General features: G+C 38.7%; 1 protein-coding gene across 2 annotated transcripts in view; it reads left to right on the top strand.

Moving 5' to 3' along the window:
• Positions 1–18905, top strand: part of MOXD1 (monooxygenase DBH like 1) — a 67942-nt gene that overhangs the window by 23351 nt on the left and 25686 nt on the right. For both annotated transcript variants that reach the window (XM_075087651.1, XM_075087650.1), the window contains exons 2-4: positions 6057–6203; positions 7641–7808; positions 7935–8018. In XM_075087651.1, coding sequence (XP_074943752.1) covers positions 6126–6203; positions 7641–7808; positions 7935–8018 — 330 coding nt within the window. In that variant the 5' untranslated portion in view covers positions 6057–6125. The remainder of the gene's footprint in view (positions 1–6056; positions 6204–7640; positions 7809–7934; positions 8019–18905) is intronic.

Raw genomic sequence — 18905 nt, 5'->3', positions numbered from 1 at the left:
CAGATGACTTCCAGTTTGAATGAAGAAAGGCATGTCTCTAAGTAAATAACTGTGTTCCATGTGTAAAAAATACACACCCTCTTTTTGCAAACAAAATATATGTACATGCCACGCGCATACATCCATTATCTGTTTCTGTAAACACACAAGTGGAAAATGTGTGTCTTTGCTCATATGTGTATGCATTTAAAATACAGACACACCCACGATTATTTGTTATAGATAAAAATTTTCTGTCCTTTTTTAAGTTAGTGGTACACCTGAAGTAAATAAGACACATTTACTCCAGTGTAATTCAGTTTAATTGGAATTTTGCCAGGAATTGTGTACAGCTTCTCGGAACCGCCTGCATGAGTGAGATCCAGGCTTCCTAGCAAGAAGTGAATCACTTCATACTCATCTGTTATGTAGGTAGAAATAAATAAATCAATCAGTAAATTAATTACAAACAGACCGCTCACAGGGCAACAGCTGAACTTAACTGATCCTCGTTACTTTAGGAACTTCTTGCAGCTCCTTGATAGCTGTCACTGTACTCTTTCTGTGGATATTTTTTCATTTGGGGCCAATCCCAAGATTGGATCAGCCAACTCTAATGCTCTTAAGGTAATTTTTATACGGAGCAATGATGCTTTCAGATTCCTGCTTTCTGCTAGTTTTCTGTGGGTGGGCTCTGTTTTTCCCTAACGTAAGAGCATAGTAAGATCTTTGCTTGAAACTCAAGCTGAAATTTATTTGAGGTTGCAAAAAAGTTTGGTTTGCTTATTTGTAAACTCATGCTCTGTTTGCTTCTTGCCAAATACAATGTAAAAACAGCTTCTTTTTGGTGGTAACATCCAGTGTGTGCTGGAACCATGAGCAGCGGGATTCCATCTAAGTTGAATGCAACAATAAAGAAGAGAAATGTTAACCACATTTATTTTTTTGGAAACCCAGAAAGGCATAGCTTGGTGCTTATTTCAAACAAACGTTTTGGTCAGTTCTTTTGCGTACTGTAGCAATTTATCCATCCTATTTATACACAGATAGATCCCCTCCTGCGCCAACTTTCATCTTGGTTACAGCTTCCCGATTCCTTTTGCCAAACTTGTCCTCAGCCCTGGTCTTAGACATCAGTTTGGTAGTTTGGGGATGTTCAAAACTCCTTGGGTTGGCTACATACCACAGGCGAGGACTAGTTGCAACAGAGCTTGTTTTTCCCTCGTTTCCCATTCCTGGCTTGTCCCTTTACTCGCTTGTAAGTGTTAAATTGCTGCCGAAATGGAAGCGATCTCCTGGTTAGAGGAGGACAGCGTGTACAAATCCCGGCAACAGAGCTGCTCACAAGCCGAGCCCACAAGGCAATTGCTGGATGGGGCCACAGTTTGAGAGTTATTTTATGCTTCTTGAGATGGAAAGGTGCTGTATATAATTTAGGATGGGAAATGGATATCATAAAAAGTCCGATCTTGTACATTGTAAAGATCTGGGGAGGGAGTCCCATAAACACCTGTTCAAGTCTGCGATGACAGCTGGAGGTGCTTTAGGGGTCAGGCTTCCCTCTGCAGCTGTGCTTACATTCTCAAAGGAGAAACCAGTCTCTTTTCACATCCTTCAGAAATTATTCTCCCTGACTGTTTGTAGAGCAGCAATCAGAAATTCTATACGCCGCAAAACATTTTTTTTTTAAGAAAGAGAAAGGTTAATGGGATCTGAAAAACAGTATAACATGATTGGCTTCACATCTGGAAAAGAACGTAAAATAATTTGTACTGTCAGGAAGATTTTTCATTTTCCGTATGTTGTTTCAATTTCTAGGTAATGTGAGGAAGGAGATACCTAATTATTTGAGTGATTGCACAACTTAGTCCAGAGTTTAAAATACCATTTTATGCAATGTTATCAAATGGAGTGCAGAAACTTTAAATGTTTCACATGTAAACAGTTTACATAAGAAAATTCTGAAATAAAAATAACATCTTTGTTATTATGTAGCATGACCAGTAATACTTCCAAAACTTTGTTTGAAACATGATTTAAATAACCAAAATAAGGTATTCATACTAGAAAAATGTAGTCGTTTCACCATTATCTTCTCTTTCTGTAATGCTTACACTTTTGTAAAGTTGATGTGGAACTTGAAATCTTCATTTACCGTATGATATATACTTTTGTGAGTATAAGAACCAGAAGAATCTGGATGCAAGTGCTGAATCAGTACATAAATCCATGTTGTCAGGTTTGTGCTGTTAGTGTTTCAGAAATTCAGTTTTAAGGACTTGCTAATTGTTGTAGGTCTCTGTTAGGACTCCATGAAATTCATGGGGACTTGTATAAGTGTAATTTGTCCTACAAAAGACACAGGTTTTCTAGCTAACTGTGTGGAGTGGCAAAACCAAGTATGTGTAAAAGAGGTCACCACGTCAGAGCCTTTTGCTACCCAGTAGGAAGAATAAACTATTCCAATATGAGGCACATTTCAGCCCATCTGTGACAGATAACAAAGCACTGTAATTCTGTTGATGCAAATGTCACACTCCTTTCTCTACAGAATTACATGAGTGAAATTTGTGAATTTAGATGAGATCTGTGTTATGATAGTCTGGCCTGGACAGAGTTTTGAACCATATTTAGATATCCTCAGTTCAGCTGAAGCCCAGATGCCTAACATCCTCTCTCTGACCTCTGGTGGATCCATCCTCTGTGCTGTCCTTTGGCCTTACAAGTCACTTTTCAAAGGCCTTCAGAGGTACCCAGCTTTCTTCTTTGACTAGACACAAGGAGTTAAATGGTGTGTGGGCTGTCCAGATGTGGTGGATTTGATTGCATTTGTACCATAGGAGCAGACTTTCATTTATTCTTATTTTTCTACTCTGAAAGGAAGCTTAAGGGATGTATAAAGATACAGACATATATCTATATAGATATAACTACAACTAACTTTCTCTTACTTTTCCAAGATGCTGCTGAAAAGGATGTGGCATCACAGTTTGCAGTGTGTCTTCATTTTTTATAATCTCCTTTTGTTCATTACATTTTGTACACGTATAAGTGTCTTAAAGGCTTTTAAGCTCTGATGAGCAAACTAGCAAAGTCAACGTAGTTTGACTTAAAACTCTTCTCTGTGAACAGAAAGAGATCAGCATGTTTCCTTGGCAATGTGGCCTTATTTTGTTTTAAAACTGGTAAACAAATAATTTTCATGTTAGCGGTTGAGCAATCAAATTCTGAGCTATTCAGAAATATTTTTTTGTTATATTATTTGATTTTATTTTTGTGATGATCATCTGGATAATTTTCAACAAAGGAAATAAAAGTAGTAATAGAGGCAGTTCGCTAACTCCTAAATAGCTCATGGCAAGTGTACTCACACTTGATTCCTCTAGGGCAGTCCCACTGCACTGAGTGGAGTTGTAGGATTTGGGGCATAAATGGGTGTCTCTGTCTTACTGTGTGCCACAAAAATTTGCTTCCCAGGTATTCTCAGCACCCTGATATTCAAGGGCTGTTGCAAGGTGGTGTGCATCAGGCAAATCAGGCAAAGAGAGTAAGTAAAGCCAAGGAATTCATTACTTCACAGATATTTTCACATGGGAAAGATTAATGTTAGTTGGTCAGATTAGCATCTACCCGCAAAATAATTTAAGGTGAGTCACGGAGCGAGGCACTGTTCAGCATCGACAGGTAGGCAGCGAGTGCCCGGGCAGGCAGCGCTGCGAGCACCCAACGCAGCTCCCCCAACATGGCTCTCCTCCTGCGGGGAGCGGCGTGGTCCTCTCCTGGGCTTTGGGACCAACTTTCCCAAAGCATTCGCTAGCAGCCACAAAATGAGCCCCTCGCAGTGAGGCAGAGCTGTGACCTGTCTTTGTCTGTTGTCCAGGCGAGTGAAATAATTACACTGGCAATCACGTTATCAAGCCAAATCTGATCTAATACCTTAATTACACAGCTTCTTTGAGTTATTTTTGCATTCTCCCCACAGGCTTGTGGAAGTCAGGGCTACAAGAGGTTTTTTTGGTTACGGCTGTGTCCTCTAGACTTCTTAAGAAATGATGAAGTTTACTGGCAAAATATTTGAGTGTGCACACCTAACTTTGCTTCCTGTTTCTGAGTTTTCCTTCACAATGGTTTCAGCCAAAGATTTTCAACCTGTTCACATGAGGAAAAGCTATTCCTGAATTTGTATTCTTCAATAATTCAATGTATGGGTGCTTATTCTAATACAAGGATGCCTTATTCCAATTTATTGTAACACTTCAGCAACGATATCACACTTTAATAAAAGCTGATGTTCACAAGGTTACATTTCTCGTCCAGGCAAGCCCTTACTATTTTTAAGATGGAAGTGGAGATTCCACAGAGGAGTGTTTTCAGAGCCGGGATGATACTGCGTATAGATGCACACTGCCTCTTTCCAAGCTCTGATGCAGGGAGTGTTTTGACCCCATAAAGTATCCCTCTTCAAGTACCATCGCAGAACAGGCCCATTATTTCCCTCTGGAAAAGTTAATCCAAAACTCTTTCTCTAGACAAACATAAGTCAGCAGTTCCCTTTCTTTCAGCATACAGCTTCAGGTCTTTTGCTCTTTTTGGTGATTATTTTTCCATGTGTGTATTCTTTCATATATGTACTCATTCATTTGTAGTCACGAGAAGTGCTGACAGGAAAAGGAGGACTGTTTTCAGTACCTTTCAGAATCTTCAAAATTTAGATTTGTTCCAGAACTGAAAAAATCCAACTCTTTCATTTGTTTTGGCAAGACAGAATTAAATCTAAGTATTTTCATGCTGATAAAAAATGGTTAGCTTTTTACCCTTTTCTTCCTTAAGTCTGAATCTTGACTGAGACTATTTTATACAAATTTTCATCCAAATTAATATACCTTAATGAAATGTTTGGGCATGCAGTTATTTGTACATCAATAAAAGGCAGACCAGCTTGTGAACTCTGACTGGTGTGCATGTCGTCTCTTGCACACACGCAGATTTCTAGGGTGGGGTTAAACTGAAGATTACAGCTCTTAAATGATCCTTTAGTGAATTAATAAGGTATCAGCTACTGTTACTGGTATCAAAATACTTGGACGTAATATTTTACAATTTTTCATCTCGGTTCCCTCCACTTCAACAAAAGGGGAAAGACAGAAATCTCTCTAAAAGTGAATGGAGGTCCAAACAGCTACAGAAGTAAATGCCTTCTAGGAACAGCCAGCACTGCATTATTCTGCAAGGGTGCTGCATGATTAATGGTGTCTGCCTGTAGCCTGTTCGGCGTGAGAAATATAGCTATTAGTTAAAAGCCCCCCCTCCCCGTCCCAGAAACAGCCTGAATCTCAAAGGAGGGTGACCGGAGGAGGTGCATCTGAGGTGTTGTTGAGCCCTTTCCAGGTGGCTGGGGTGGGAGGGGAGGGAGGGCTGGGTCCCAGCTGCGCGGGGCCGCAGGAATTTGGGGTGAGGAGGTTAATGACCTGGCATTGCTGCAGCCGCTCCTCTATTGTACCGTGCCTCTGCTGAACCCCACACGGGGAGCGTCTGTTTTACAAGCAGCTCCCCCTGCCCTCAGAGCCCCAACCCAACCCCAACCCAGCACCTTTTGTATGAACTGAGCACTTTCCGAGCTAGTTAAGCCATAGGGTTTCTGGTTCTAGTCAATGTTCGTTCAAGAGGTTTGCTTTTTGTGGGGAAGAAAAAAGAAAGAAAAAGTCGTGTTGATGTGAATCTTAAGCTAAATTTGTTGTCTCTGTAATTTCCCCTGAAGTTCATGACACCCCAGTCACAATAAATTAGGCTTCTTGGTTGTTGGTACAGCCTTTATTTCTGCAGTTAAATACAGGCAGCATGTTGCTGAAGTTGCTGAAGACATTCTTTAAGCTTCTTATCAAGGATACTTGCTTTCCTGAAGATTTTTAATGAAAAAAATGTTCAGTGCCACATTAAAATTATAATTTGATACAAAACTATGATACTTCGGCGTTTTATATAAAGATATGTTTTAAGAGGCTTCAGTATTGGACATAAAGTTTTCTTTTTAATTTAATATTAGATTTTAATAATGGCCCACCTTTTATTTTTGACAGGATTATTTTACAGATGAAAACAGAGTACTTAAAAAGGACCCCCAACAGGATTACCATCTGGAATATGCCATGGAAAACAGCACACATACAATATTGGCATTTAGCAGAGAACTGCACACTTGTGATACAAATGACAAAAGCATAACGGTAAGAGGCTCTGCCTAGATGTAGATAGATGAAGTAATTAATACAGGCCGAATGTATACGTGGTTCTGAAGCTGGTTATTACAATCTCATCTTAGTAAAAGGATAGAATTAGAGAAATTCAGTTTCCAAAACATCTGTTTGGTCAACTTAAATAAACCATGTAAAATACTTGTGCTCTTTCTATTAAGCTCTTATATTTTAATTTCAGCTTTCTTTGTCCTTCTACTTTAATGCATTATGTTCTCTATTTTCTAACACACGAAGTGAACACAGGATTGAAAGAGGTACCTCTGGGCCATCAAGTGCCATATCCCACAGTTGCAATCATTCAAGAGTTGAGAAACACTTTTCAGGTCTTACACTAACTTGTAATTGATCTTAAAGATAGACTTTTTAAAAAGTTTGGAGCAGATATATTTAAAGTATATATTTGTTTTATTTCTTTATTCAAAATTAAGAAGTAGAAGAGTTTTATGATAAAACTCTTTCCAGGTTAAACTACTTTTCATCGTAAATTCTTCTGTTGCCTTAGGGACTGCTGTACTGTTTCCTAAGCAGAATTTTAAATAATATGAAGTTCATAACTTCTGTATTGGAAATGACAGGTAGGCTAGAGAGATTTGCAGGGTTTTCTGTGCCTTGGCTTGTTTACTACTAATTTTGGAAGCATGGCTATAGTAGTTCAACACTATTTTAATTATCTATGTTTTCACAATATATGCAATAATAACAACATGATGAGCTGAAAGATACAGGAAGCAAACCACAGCTGTATAAACTGCCACATTTCCAGGCAGTCAATAGATCTATGGTTTTCACACCTGCTCCAAATTCTCAGTATAATTCAACATTCTGGGACACTTCAGGATTTATTAGAGTGCTTTGTCTCAAGGGTGATTATTGCAATCTGAGAATGTTTTACAGAGAATTGATCTGTGCTATGGCTGTAGATGGATTTTTAAAGTGTAAATCTGTTCTGTAATTGAGTTTCTATCTTCCCTAGCATGTAAGGACAGCAGTTCACAGAAGGTATTCACATCTTTACAGAGCTGAGCCTGGAAGATGTTTTGGGGGGAAGCCTTCTGATTGCTGGCCTCGCTAGAAAAACCTTTTTCATGCATGTTGTTGGTTACCTCTTTATGAGTCTGTTCTGCTATTTGCAGATACGATTTAAATTCATGACAGTAATGAAGGAGTCTGTCAGAGAGAGTTTCAGCTTCTGCATATCTCCAATGAACCCTATGAGTAGAAAGCATTATTAATTTTAACGGCAAAATTGTGTCACTGGGTGGCTGCTGCTCTGGTATACATTGTCATTGTTCAAATACAGCAACACCTACATCATACCTATCATAGGAATTATGTGAACTATGTAAGAAAGATATTGTTCCTATTCCTTACAGACTTTTTGGTTTGGTTGGGTTTTTTTTAACCCAGGAGAGCACAGTGCGGGTAATATGGGCCTACCACCACAAAGACATGGGAGAAGCAGGTCAAAATTACCATGGGTCTAATCGTGGTACAAAGAGTCTACGCTTGCTGAATCCTGAGAAAGAAGAAGTCTTATCTGCCTCTTTGCCATACTTCGACTTGACAAACAAAGACGTAAGTTACTCTGGGTTTTGGGTTTATGTAGACATGGGGATAAAGTGGCAGCCAAAGCTTTGGGCTTCTGCAACAGGGTAATATGACTTTTATAATATTGTGTTCTTGTCCTTTTTATTAAGACAGGTGCCTGTACCAGACAAGGATACAACATATTGGTGCCAAATGTTTAAGATTCCAGTACAACATGAAAAGCACCATGTGACAAAGGTGAGTGATTCTGACTGAGCAAATTTAGAGGAGCTCAGATAAAAATTACTCTTCATTATTGCACTTTCAAAATTTGTTTCAATACTTACTGGAGCGAAAACAAGACCTCTTGTCTGTCTTCACAAACATGGGTAAAGTGTGTGTGTGTGTGCCTGGGATCTGATTCTAGTGTGCCCTGACAACTGGCACGCCCAGTGACAGAGCCCCTTTCTTTCTCTTCTCCTATGTCCTTTCTCCCGTAAGAAAATTAGGTTGAAAATTATTTCTGTTCATAAACATTTTTGGCAAAGACTAAGTAAAATTTTCTAAAAGCACGTTCCATCAGGTTTCTACTTCTATATAGGAATGTCATTAATTTCTTTTAATGGAGAGTAACTGTAGATTAAACCAGTACTGAAATGGTGAAGTTTGTTCAAATAAATCGCGAGGTTCTTATTTGACACCAGTCACCAATCTTGCGGTGGCCGCAGTGGAGTTCTGCCACATTACATCATGTGAGCACAGGATTTGTTATCTTCAGCTGTGTAAAATCCAAATATTATGAAAAAAGAGATGGAAGCTGTAGTTTATTTAAAAATTAGTGAAAGTGTGTAAACATCTACACAAGGTTCAGCAGGATCCAAGGTGATTTCAAAACCCACATGCATAAACATGTTTTCCTATAGTACATTTTCTAACTGTTCTTTCTGTTTGGAACTAAAAGCTTAAGAGTGCTGGGGCCAGGATGGTTCTCACATTCCTTTCCAGAAGCAACATTCTGAAGGCTGATAAAAGAGCAGTTTCTTATTATTGTTCAAGACTGCTTAAGATAGCACAGTGAGATGATAGCTCTGGCCCACATTTTTATCTTTCTTTGAACTCATCAATGATTTTAAGTATACAATGCTATTCCATTTTTTGGATTATTGTCAGTCATTTTTCTCCAATGCATTCGGTAAGTCCGAAATGTTAAATTAACTCAGAGATCTTAATGTGATCTCCAGTGTATGTCTGAGAAATACCTATAGTTGCTCCGAAATACTGTGGACTTCTGCACTTTGTCAGAATGAAGAACTGCAAGGTCCAAATTTCTGCCTTCAGGTACTTGATCTTTAATCACATTTGAAATGTGTGACAGCTACTTTCACAGATCTGTATGAAAAGCAGAGTTTGCTTGTAATACAGCATATATGTCAGGATTCCTAGCTTTCTGCTTTCAAGTGAGAAAGTTTCAAAATGGTAGTATCAGAGTCATGCTTTCCATGTTAAGTTTGGTGGAATTTGTAGATACATGCTGTTCTGCTATAAAGTTCTCTGGAACTATTTATTATTTATGTATTCTGAATTAATTTTTAAAATGTTTTGCCTGACTGCACATACGGTTGCTCATTTTTTAAAAAATATTGTGGTTGGTTGAAGCTAAACTATGATTTTAGCTCAGAAATACATTGGCTAATTTTTCAGAATAGATTTATATTCTTTATTTTTACAATGATGTATAAAGAATATTATAAATTTAGAAATATTTTGAAATCAGTGATTTATTTGCGTTTTTTTCTTATAAAGTTAGAAATTAGTAGAATCCTCAGTGTTTTTCCACTTTCAGAAAAGCAAACAACTTTCATCTTGCTGCTTAAAAATGTTTAGAGAGAGAAAAATGATTACAGAAAGGGAGAAGAATTATGTAGGAACACTTCCTTAGCATTTCTTTCAGGGCCACAACTTATATTTTCATATATATGACTTTTGTAGACATACAGAGGGTTATTGTGGGATTGTATCTATGCACTCTTGCAAACTGATTAAACATTTCCTAAAGCCTACTGATACACAAAGGATGGGGCTTATGGCTACTCAGGAGGATATTAGCTATGCAAACAAAGGTTGAATTTCACCCAGGGGAGGACAGATGAATTATATGGCCTGATCAAGCTGTCTTAGTTAAACACTTACATAGGTGTTGATTCTGGATTCTTCCTTTAGCACCATTTTCATACAAACCTCCACATCTCATTTTTACAGTCAGGAAAAAAAAAAGTTTAGAAAATGGTACAAATTCCTCTCAGGCATAATTCAGTCTACTTATGTAGCTTACATGTGAGCTGAGTTTGGCCTTTCTATCCTCCTGTATGATTCTGTGGAGCACCAAAGTGCAGTTCAGCTCTTGTTGGGCAGTGTGTGCCATCAACACTGTTGAAGTGTGCACTTAGCTGTGCATATGCATAAATCTGCTGGTGATCTGGAGTCTCAAGTAGGTGCAACAGCCACAATAAGAATTTTCTTGATACTGTTCAGCTGTTCTCTGTCATTCCTTTCTTCCTGAAAATTGCTCTGAGCATTTTATAATAATGCATTTTTAAAAATATCAGTTTCATCAGGAAAACTCAATATTTAATGAAGAAAACTGTCTGAGAAAAAATTAGACCTTCATTAAAGGTAGGGGCCAAGACATTTATTTAATTGCCTCTGGTTAACAAATGCCAGATTCTGAATCCAGATTCTGAGTTAAAAAGGACTTTTTAACTTCCTTTGACCATGCATTATTTTAAAAAAGAGTACCTCTATGCTGTCAGGCAGAACATATTCACAGCACTTGCAAATATATTTCGTAAATACAGTCTAGCGGTGCAACAGCTGGGTAAGTGATAACACTTGGTCTTAGGGTGCATCTGCAGTAGTGTTTTAGTTTGGATGGGAAGCATGCTTTTGAAGTGAATCTTCAAGTTAATCTTGCTTAGTTAGGCGTCGTTACTGCCATGGAGCAATCATGGAGCTCATGACCTGAATCCCTTTGGGTGAAACTCAACAGGAGGTTGTGCGTCAGGAGCACATCAGAAGTCCCCCAGGTGGAAATGGGCCATCAGCTCATGGGACCAGACTGGCACTTGTCCAAATAAAACATTTCTGACGCTGGATAGTCTGGATGCCAGGACCACATCCTTTTCCTCTTTTGTGTTTTTTTTTTTCTCATGGTAAAAGCGTCCCACAAACTGAATGACTCCCTGGACGATGAGAAGCTGTTTTGCAGATGTCCCAATATACTGCCTTCATCTTCCGGGTAGCTCAGGCACAGCCCTCCACCCTGATGGCTTGCATGAGCAAGCTGTTGATTTGAAGTGAATCAAAGGGCGTGTTTGGGTAACGATTGGAAGATCTGGGTTCTTCACAAGGTAAAGACACAACTAGCATAAGAGATCTCAAAATCAGTCAAAGGTAAATTATGTAAGATCTTATGTCTTTTCTTTCTCTTTACATAATATTTATGCTACTTTCCAAGAACCTCAGGTAATGAGAAACAGCATATTTTCATTGAGTGTTTTTGATCAAGCTGCACTACATGACATGCAAATTGTGCAAGAGATAACTGCAATCTTGCATTCGTCTCATAGGTAGAATAAGGACATGGATAAGAAATTACTTATGCTCCTTATGCTGCATTTACGAATGGAGAACAGAGCTGCACTGTGATAACAAGGCACCCAGCCAGGGTTCGGACTTCTCTGTTTAATCTTCCTTTGTGTCATATCTCTTGCAACTTTTTCCCTAGCGAAGAGATTGTGTCTTCCTACATGTCCCTACAATGCCTTCTGCTATGAGATCTTCTCCGATGCCTCCAGGAACTCCCGGAGAAATAACTCATAATAACATTATGCCTGCTAAGAAATAAAACAAAGTAACATGTTTTCTCAATAGCTGGCCATAATAGTGATAAGAGTTACCCAGATTACAGCCAACACCAGGCACCGAAGCTGGTTTTGTGACTCTGACGGAGTACATCACTCCTCAGCTTCAAGCTGCCTACCTGGCTGAGTGGTGGCTTCTTGAAAATTTGTTAAACTTCTACAGGTTTTCCCTCCCATGTGTTTTTTGTTAGCAGAACCAATTATCAGGGTAATAGGTCAATTTTGAAAATAACAATATGCTGAACAGATGAAAGAGTTTGCTTGGAGGTAATCGCAGGCAACCATCTTCGAGTCAGCTCTTTGCAGGATGGCTCTGCAGTGGTTCTGGAGCGGTGGGCCCTGCCTGCTCCTTGTGTGGGAGGGTGCACATTACTGCCTGGCTGCAAAATCCTCCTGCCAGCTACATGTGCATTGGCCTGTTTTGCTGCTTTGAGCTTCAGGCTGTGGTATGTGCCTCAGGCTTACTACCCTACAGGGATTTTTACTTTTCTCACATACGGAAGCTAGCCAGGAGCTTTCTCAGAAGTAGCTTTCTTAGAAAAAAGACATTCCACTTATTAGCCCAGACTTTCCGGAGGTGGGTTTAAGGTTATTTCTTGCTAGGATTTTTGCAGTTCTCTGTAAATTTCGTTATTCTGACTGGTCCTGAATGCCTCTTAATTGCATCCCTACAGAAAGTTCTCTAGTTTCACCGACTGCACCTGGGGAAGGACCTCGCCTCCAGCAGGACCTCTCAGAGGGAGGGAGGGATTCGCTGGTAGAACAGAGACACGGGCATGTCCATGCACTGACCTCTGCATGAAAAGGTTTCTGTCTCCCTGCTGAAGCCAAGCTGAGGGCAGCTCCTTGGGTGTGGAGGGCCCTTGCAGGCAGAGTCAGTGCTGCGCCAGGGCTGGGAGCCGGGGCTTGCGGAGTGAGAGGTGCTTGCCCAGAGGAGCACACACTGAAAAGGGGAGTCTCTGCAGCACCCTCCCTCGTGTAAATCGCCCATTTTAAAAGTCTCTTTCTTATTGCTCTTACAGTTTTTAAAGTTATTCAGTGGCAGCACACTGGAGCTTCTGAGACTCTTTAATTCTTGTACCATCAAAATGCTTGATTTCCTGATTTTCAATGTGCGTGGATATGTATGTGTCCTGACACATCCCTCTCTACTTTGACAGTTTGTAAGACTATTTGTTTATGATTGGGTTTTTCTGCCTATTTGCTGAATTTATATTTTTCTTACCATGACCTGGCATCATGCAGATGTTTGCCAGTGGCATGAAAATGAAAATTTGTTTCACATTCATGAGAAATACTTCCCAGTATTTTGGTAAATACAGCTTTTGCTCTATGTGCAAAGCTTGTTTTTATTGCTCTTTCTACTTGTCATTCTAAAGATACAGCTTTTTTTTATTACTGTCTTTAGCTTAGGTTTCAATACTCCATGACTTCCATTTGTTTAATTTAATTGTATTGCTTATGAATGTAACTGCATCTGCTAAAGATTCATTACTTTGGCTTTGCATTAACTGTAGGTCTCCCGTGTGCTCCACTGTTTCTTCTACTGCAATTAAAAAAACTCAAGATACAGTATTTCCTCTACTGCCTTTAGATTTTCTGTGAATTATCTATACCTGTGGTCTCCCACTACACCTGACAAATTGTTTAATGCTGTGTGTAAACTTCTGAAAATTTACAGTATATACTGGTGAGGGAATGGTATGTATATCCTACATGCCAGATGTGCCATAATCAATTTGTGAGAAGCTTTTCAGCTTCAGTGTATAGCATGTCCATGCTAGTTTCAACACTCTATAAATTTTCCCTCTTTTTATTTTCTTAATTTCTTTGAAATATACTGTTTTCCTCAGGGAAAGTAATTCCTCGGGCTTCAGTAGCAATAACCCCATAGACAAAACCATGTCAGACATTGAATTCCACTCTTAAGAGTAGGAAAAACAGTTCATGTAAAATAAATACAATATTGTAGGTAGGGTCATTTAGCTGTATCTACATGACTTTTCTCTATGAATTACTCATTATCCTATAGTTCCAAACTTTCTGGGTTTTTTTTGAAGCTAGTATAGTCAGAGAAATACTGGCAGAAAGGCTGCCGTGTGGCTGTGCTCAAGAGCATAAAATACTTCAGATTCTGTAAGAGAACTTTTTAAATGGGATGCCCAGTTTTAGAGGGCGTTGGCATTGGAAAGGGGGATAGTTGGTTGCGTTTTGTAAGCTCTTAAACCTTTGGATGCCTGTATAAAGAACTCCTTTTGTGTGCATTATTGGAACATGCTTATGAGAATGGAGTGAGCAGGTGTAGCGCTGCTGAAATGGGGAAGAAGTCCCATGCTGGGGATTAGACTATGTGGTCAAAATTCAGTATCTCTTAAGTACACCTCATGCATATTAACTTAAACTCAGTCAACATATTTAAGACAGTAAATTTCCAACCATGAAGATGGGCTTCCTCTCCTGTAACTTGACTTATCTACAGGTTTGAGCCAGGTGCTTAAATGACCTTACAGTGGCAAAAATAACCTTTTGTATCATCATAGAGGTGGTGTCTGAAATACATGAGCTCAAGCATCACCTCTATGGTTCAGTCAGAGAAAACCCAGATAACCAGCCTGTATTACATACGTAACTCTCAGCTGGGTGAATCAGGGGACATGTGTCCTACCAAAATGGTCAGGGGACAGAAGAGATTGTGATAAGAGCAAAAACTGCAAAATAATTTTTTTATTTTAAATTTGCCTTTAGGAAAATGGATTTTTCTCAACCATAACCCTATGTAATTTTTTGGCACTGAACTTAGGATGTAACTAGTGAAAACAGGCCAAGCGTGTCACCAGAAAAAACTTAATTACTTAGCATTAACTGAGAAGCGTTACATTGGGCATATTTTTATTTAAGCACCAAAGTTTTCCGTTGTTGATCATCTTAGAGAAGGGAGCCTCTTTTCAATTAAAGAAAGGCCTGTATTAGAACATACCAGCAGCTGCTGGTTAATCTTAATGTTCAGTTTCAGAGCAATCTCTGATAAGGAAGTAAAAACTCCAAAAAAAACTTGTTGCCAAGGGTAACTCTGCTTTTTGACAGTGGAATGCTTTAGTAATACCAAAGACCCCAGTGTGAAAATACAAAGGGACTCCAGTTTAAGAGAGTGATTGATTGAAAGCCAGAAGGGCAGCTTGTAGCCTTCAGCACCTAAATTGGGGCTCTGATTTTTAACTTGAGTGATACCAGACAGTAACTGCTTGTTGTTCTCTGGCTTGAACTTTTATGTTTTGCTAAATGTGATAACTCTAGCAAATTGCATCATGCAGCCTGACATAAACAAATCTTCTGTATTTTCCTGTATGTTCCCCCACAAAGCAATTTCAGCCTTGGTAAATGAGATTGGCAACCAAATGATCATCTTATGCTGCAGAGCTTGCAAGCTACTGCCCTTTGATCTGGAGGGTTGTCTTTTCAGTGTAAGCCTGAATTGGCCCATTAGGCTTTGCAGTGTTAAAGAATCATATAACTGAACTGGCTGGAAATTAAAAGTTTCCCAAGCAACTGTCTCAGGAAATAACAGAAATACTGTCTTCTCTCATATTCTGCTAAATTATTTCATATGTAAAGGTATTTCATATATTACTTCATTCTGCGATCAAAGATGAAACTACGTAGGACCACAGATTCTACTGTCACACCAAAATTTATATTTCTTAGTGAAACTTACTCTTATTTTGCAGTAGTCTTCTTTCATTTCACTTATATATCTTTACAATAAGAATACTTAAACTATGCAGCTATTGCTGCATTATTTATTCCATACTTGCTATGCAAAAATAGTCTACTTCATTTCTGTCATCAGCAAACTTGAACAGCTAGTTAATTTAATCCAGTTTCTTTGATTTTTCTTTTTTTAATTAAAACATCATCCATCCAGTATGGCAATGTATTGACTATGCTAGCATGTGGTTGGGAAATAGGTATTTCATGTGATTTTCTGGTTAAGTGAAAGTCAAAAGTTACGTAATTTCTAGTTACATACAGGTGTTAGGTGACCGCAGCCTTAACGTAAAATATGACCAACACTGAGCATGGAGAAGGGGAGGGTACAATTTTTGTGAAGCTCTGAGTTTCACCTCCCAGTTCTGAGATGATCTGTGGGGTGATCTTCAGCAGGGGATTGTAGTTGATTAACCCCGTTTTGTCTTGTGCCATGTCTTTGCTTTTTCTTCTTCAGCCTTAGCTTTGTGTATGGTTTTAGATTAAGCCTGTGATTAGATAGTGCGCTGAAAAGATAAGAAAAATTGCACCTAGGAATTGTCTGCAGCCAACCGATTAACACTTCTTATCGTAGCAGGCAATAAAATATTTCAGGGTAGAACTGGGCCTTAGATGAGCAATACAAAGCATCTTCTATGCAAACACCAGAACAGCAGGTGCATAGATAGTAAAATCTGACTTGATGGGGGTTGCACACTGTGAGGTGAGTATCTGGATGGATCACAGAACAGATCTACCTTGGTCCTACTAGCATCTTGGCTTTGCTTCTTAAGATCAACTTCTAATTCAGACAAGTCACACAGTAGCAGCATCTTAAGCAAATTTTCTATAGGGCCACATTTAATTGCTCCAATGTAATTTAAATGGAGAAGAAATTTAATTTCCTATCTAAGTGTTTACAGTGCTTCTCTTCAGTGCCGACCTCTCGCTCTGCAGCCCCAGCAGTAGCTACTTGGGGTTAGTTTTCAGAGAATAATGCTATGATACCCTCTCCATCTCTGCTTCCACTTGAAATGCACAGTAGTTGCAGCTATGTCCAGAGCATACATTCATTGACTCTCGGGGTAAAATAGAAACAAAAAAAATTAATAACAGTGAAAAAATAGACAATACCACTCCACCATGTCCACACATAGCATACATGACATCAAAATCCGCACAGATGACAACTGGGATGAGGTAGATGGTGAATAGTTTCTGTTTTCATCAAGACTGAAGTGTTAACTGGTATGAAAATAATTCACATCTTGGATATAACTAAAATACACAAAAAGAACCCCAAACCCAAAACACCCTAACTGATAAAACAAATATCTAAGCAAATTATTATAAACTGCAGACTAATGCTCTTCAGTCTCCTTTCTCCATCCCCTCGTTTCAGTGACCTATTACTATCTGTTAAGTTGCTTGGACTGGAACTGTGTCTTTCTGTTTTATGAAGTGTCAATTACAGTTTTGGTTTCTAGAGAATTAATACAGCGTAATTTTAATTCATTATTCTCAAGTGACTTCAAAAGAACCATGTCATCTGAAATGGCCCTTGTGTGGCTTCATGGTGCCGTTGAGAGGTGCTGGAGCCCTGCACAATGGTACCAGTATCTGGCTTGGGTTGAGAAAATGTGGAAATCATAGTATTAATGTAGACATTACCTAACCGCACTTGTTTTGTAGGTCATCTCATGTTTATATGCTAACCCTGTAAACAGAAATTTTTAGAGGGTTATGAGCAATAGTTCCTGAGATTTGTTCTGCTGACTCAGGAGGCTGTGTCGTGTCAAAATCATGAGCCTTGTGCTTATTTTATCCCATGCTTTCCCTTCAGTGAACTTTAGGTGCCAGAGCATCCAGGTTGGTGACTCCTGCAGAAGCTCAATATCTGAATGCCTAAGGTCTTTCTTGTCTGTGTTCCCTTTTGGTACTCTTTCACAGAAGTCAGCATTTCCTTGTCAGAAAACATGTTTCCTAACAGTATACCCCATTATGTGTAAAACAAGAAACGGACACACTGTAAGTTCTCAGGCACTCTGTCTTTGGGCAAAGCTGCGCATTCACTCCCAAGCAGGAGGAGGAAAAGTATAATGCTATTAAGCTACACTATCGAAGGAAACATTTTGCAGCTGTACAATAGAATTAAAACCTTATCCATTGCCATCTCAAATAAATAGATAAACAGCACTGTGCATGGATGGTGATTTTGTGAACAAAAGGGAGTACCTTCCTTGACTTTATTATTTATACTATTCAAATTATTTGTTCCTCTTGAATAAATATAAACTCTTTATGTGCTATCCATTTTGGCTTTAGATCTGAAATGTATTTGGTTACATATTACCTTATTATTATATTGTTTTCACAAGGAAGTAATGATGTTGCTGATTAATTGCTGATTAATTCTGCTTGGTGTATATCAACTGTGCTGAGAGTCTATGGCTGTACCGAATACCACAACCACTCTGCTGGTGTTTCTGCTGCTTAGGAGTGCAATGAGTGTATTGCCGGGGAGCCTAACCAAATGAAACATGTTTTTTATTGACCTGAGCATTTTATCAGATTGCTCCTCAGGGTTATACTTTTTAACTGTTACTAAATGCCTTATCTTAAATCTTCAGACATACCTCAGGCAGAAACAATGTTTTATGAATATTTCTTTGAGGTATACTTCTTTTGGATTTAGTCTAAATTACTGCATGCCTTTAAAGTCTGAAACTCTTTATGAGTGGCAGAGTTCCAGGCAATTAATCAGGAATAAGAACTTAGGAATGGACTTGACGGCAGAGAGAATAAGAAGCCCTAAACGCATCTCTAGTTCTCATTTTAAAATGTTTGTTTCTATTGGTTATTGTGTTGTTTGATTCCTCTTTCCTAGTTAAAATATTTTAAGTTGTTCTGCACACTAACCTATAGAAATTCTGGATGTACAGTGTAATCATTGACAGTATTTTGTGGGGACGGAAGCATTTACGTGAATTAGAGATGCAGCCTCCTCTTCAAGCTAACAACAGCACAGCAACAGTAACTTTTACTTGAAAGTACATTTCCTCTTCCAATAAAAATTCTGCAGCTTAAAACAGAGGTGTGGTAATTACTTCTTAATGTGGTATATTAATAAAACTTTATTAAGAGCCTTCATTGAACAATTCAGTCACTGAGTAAACAAATACTTTCTTCTTTACATCAAGGACAGGAAACATCTGTGCTTTGAATAAGGTTTTCCATTCATGCGGTAAGGACTACTTCTCCACAGTGATGTTAGAATTTTTGTTTTGCATTTTAAAGTATACCCCAAATCAGTTAAACCCAAATGCCAACAATATAGCTTAAATAAGTAAATAAACAACTCAGGACTGTTATTTCAATTTGGGATTATGTCCTGTATTTGAATCTTGTGTTGGAGAAAAACCCCTCCACACATATTAAAGACAAATCATGCAAATTTAAATGCCTGAAGTTGTATGAAACC

Source organism: Phalacrocorax aristotelis, chromosome 3 (assembly GCF_949628215.1).
Source record: "Phalacrocorax aristotelis chromosome 3, bGulAri2.1, whole genome shotgun sequence".
Lineage (NCBI taxonomy): Eukaryota > Metazoa > Chordata > Aves > Suliformes > Phalacrocoracidae > Phalacrocorax > Phalacrocorax aristotelis.
This window is presented reverse-complemented; position numbering and strand designations above follow the sequence as displayed.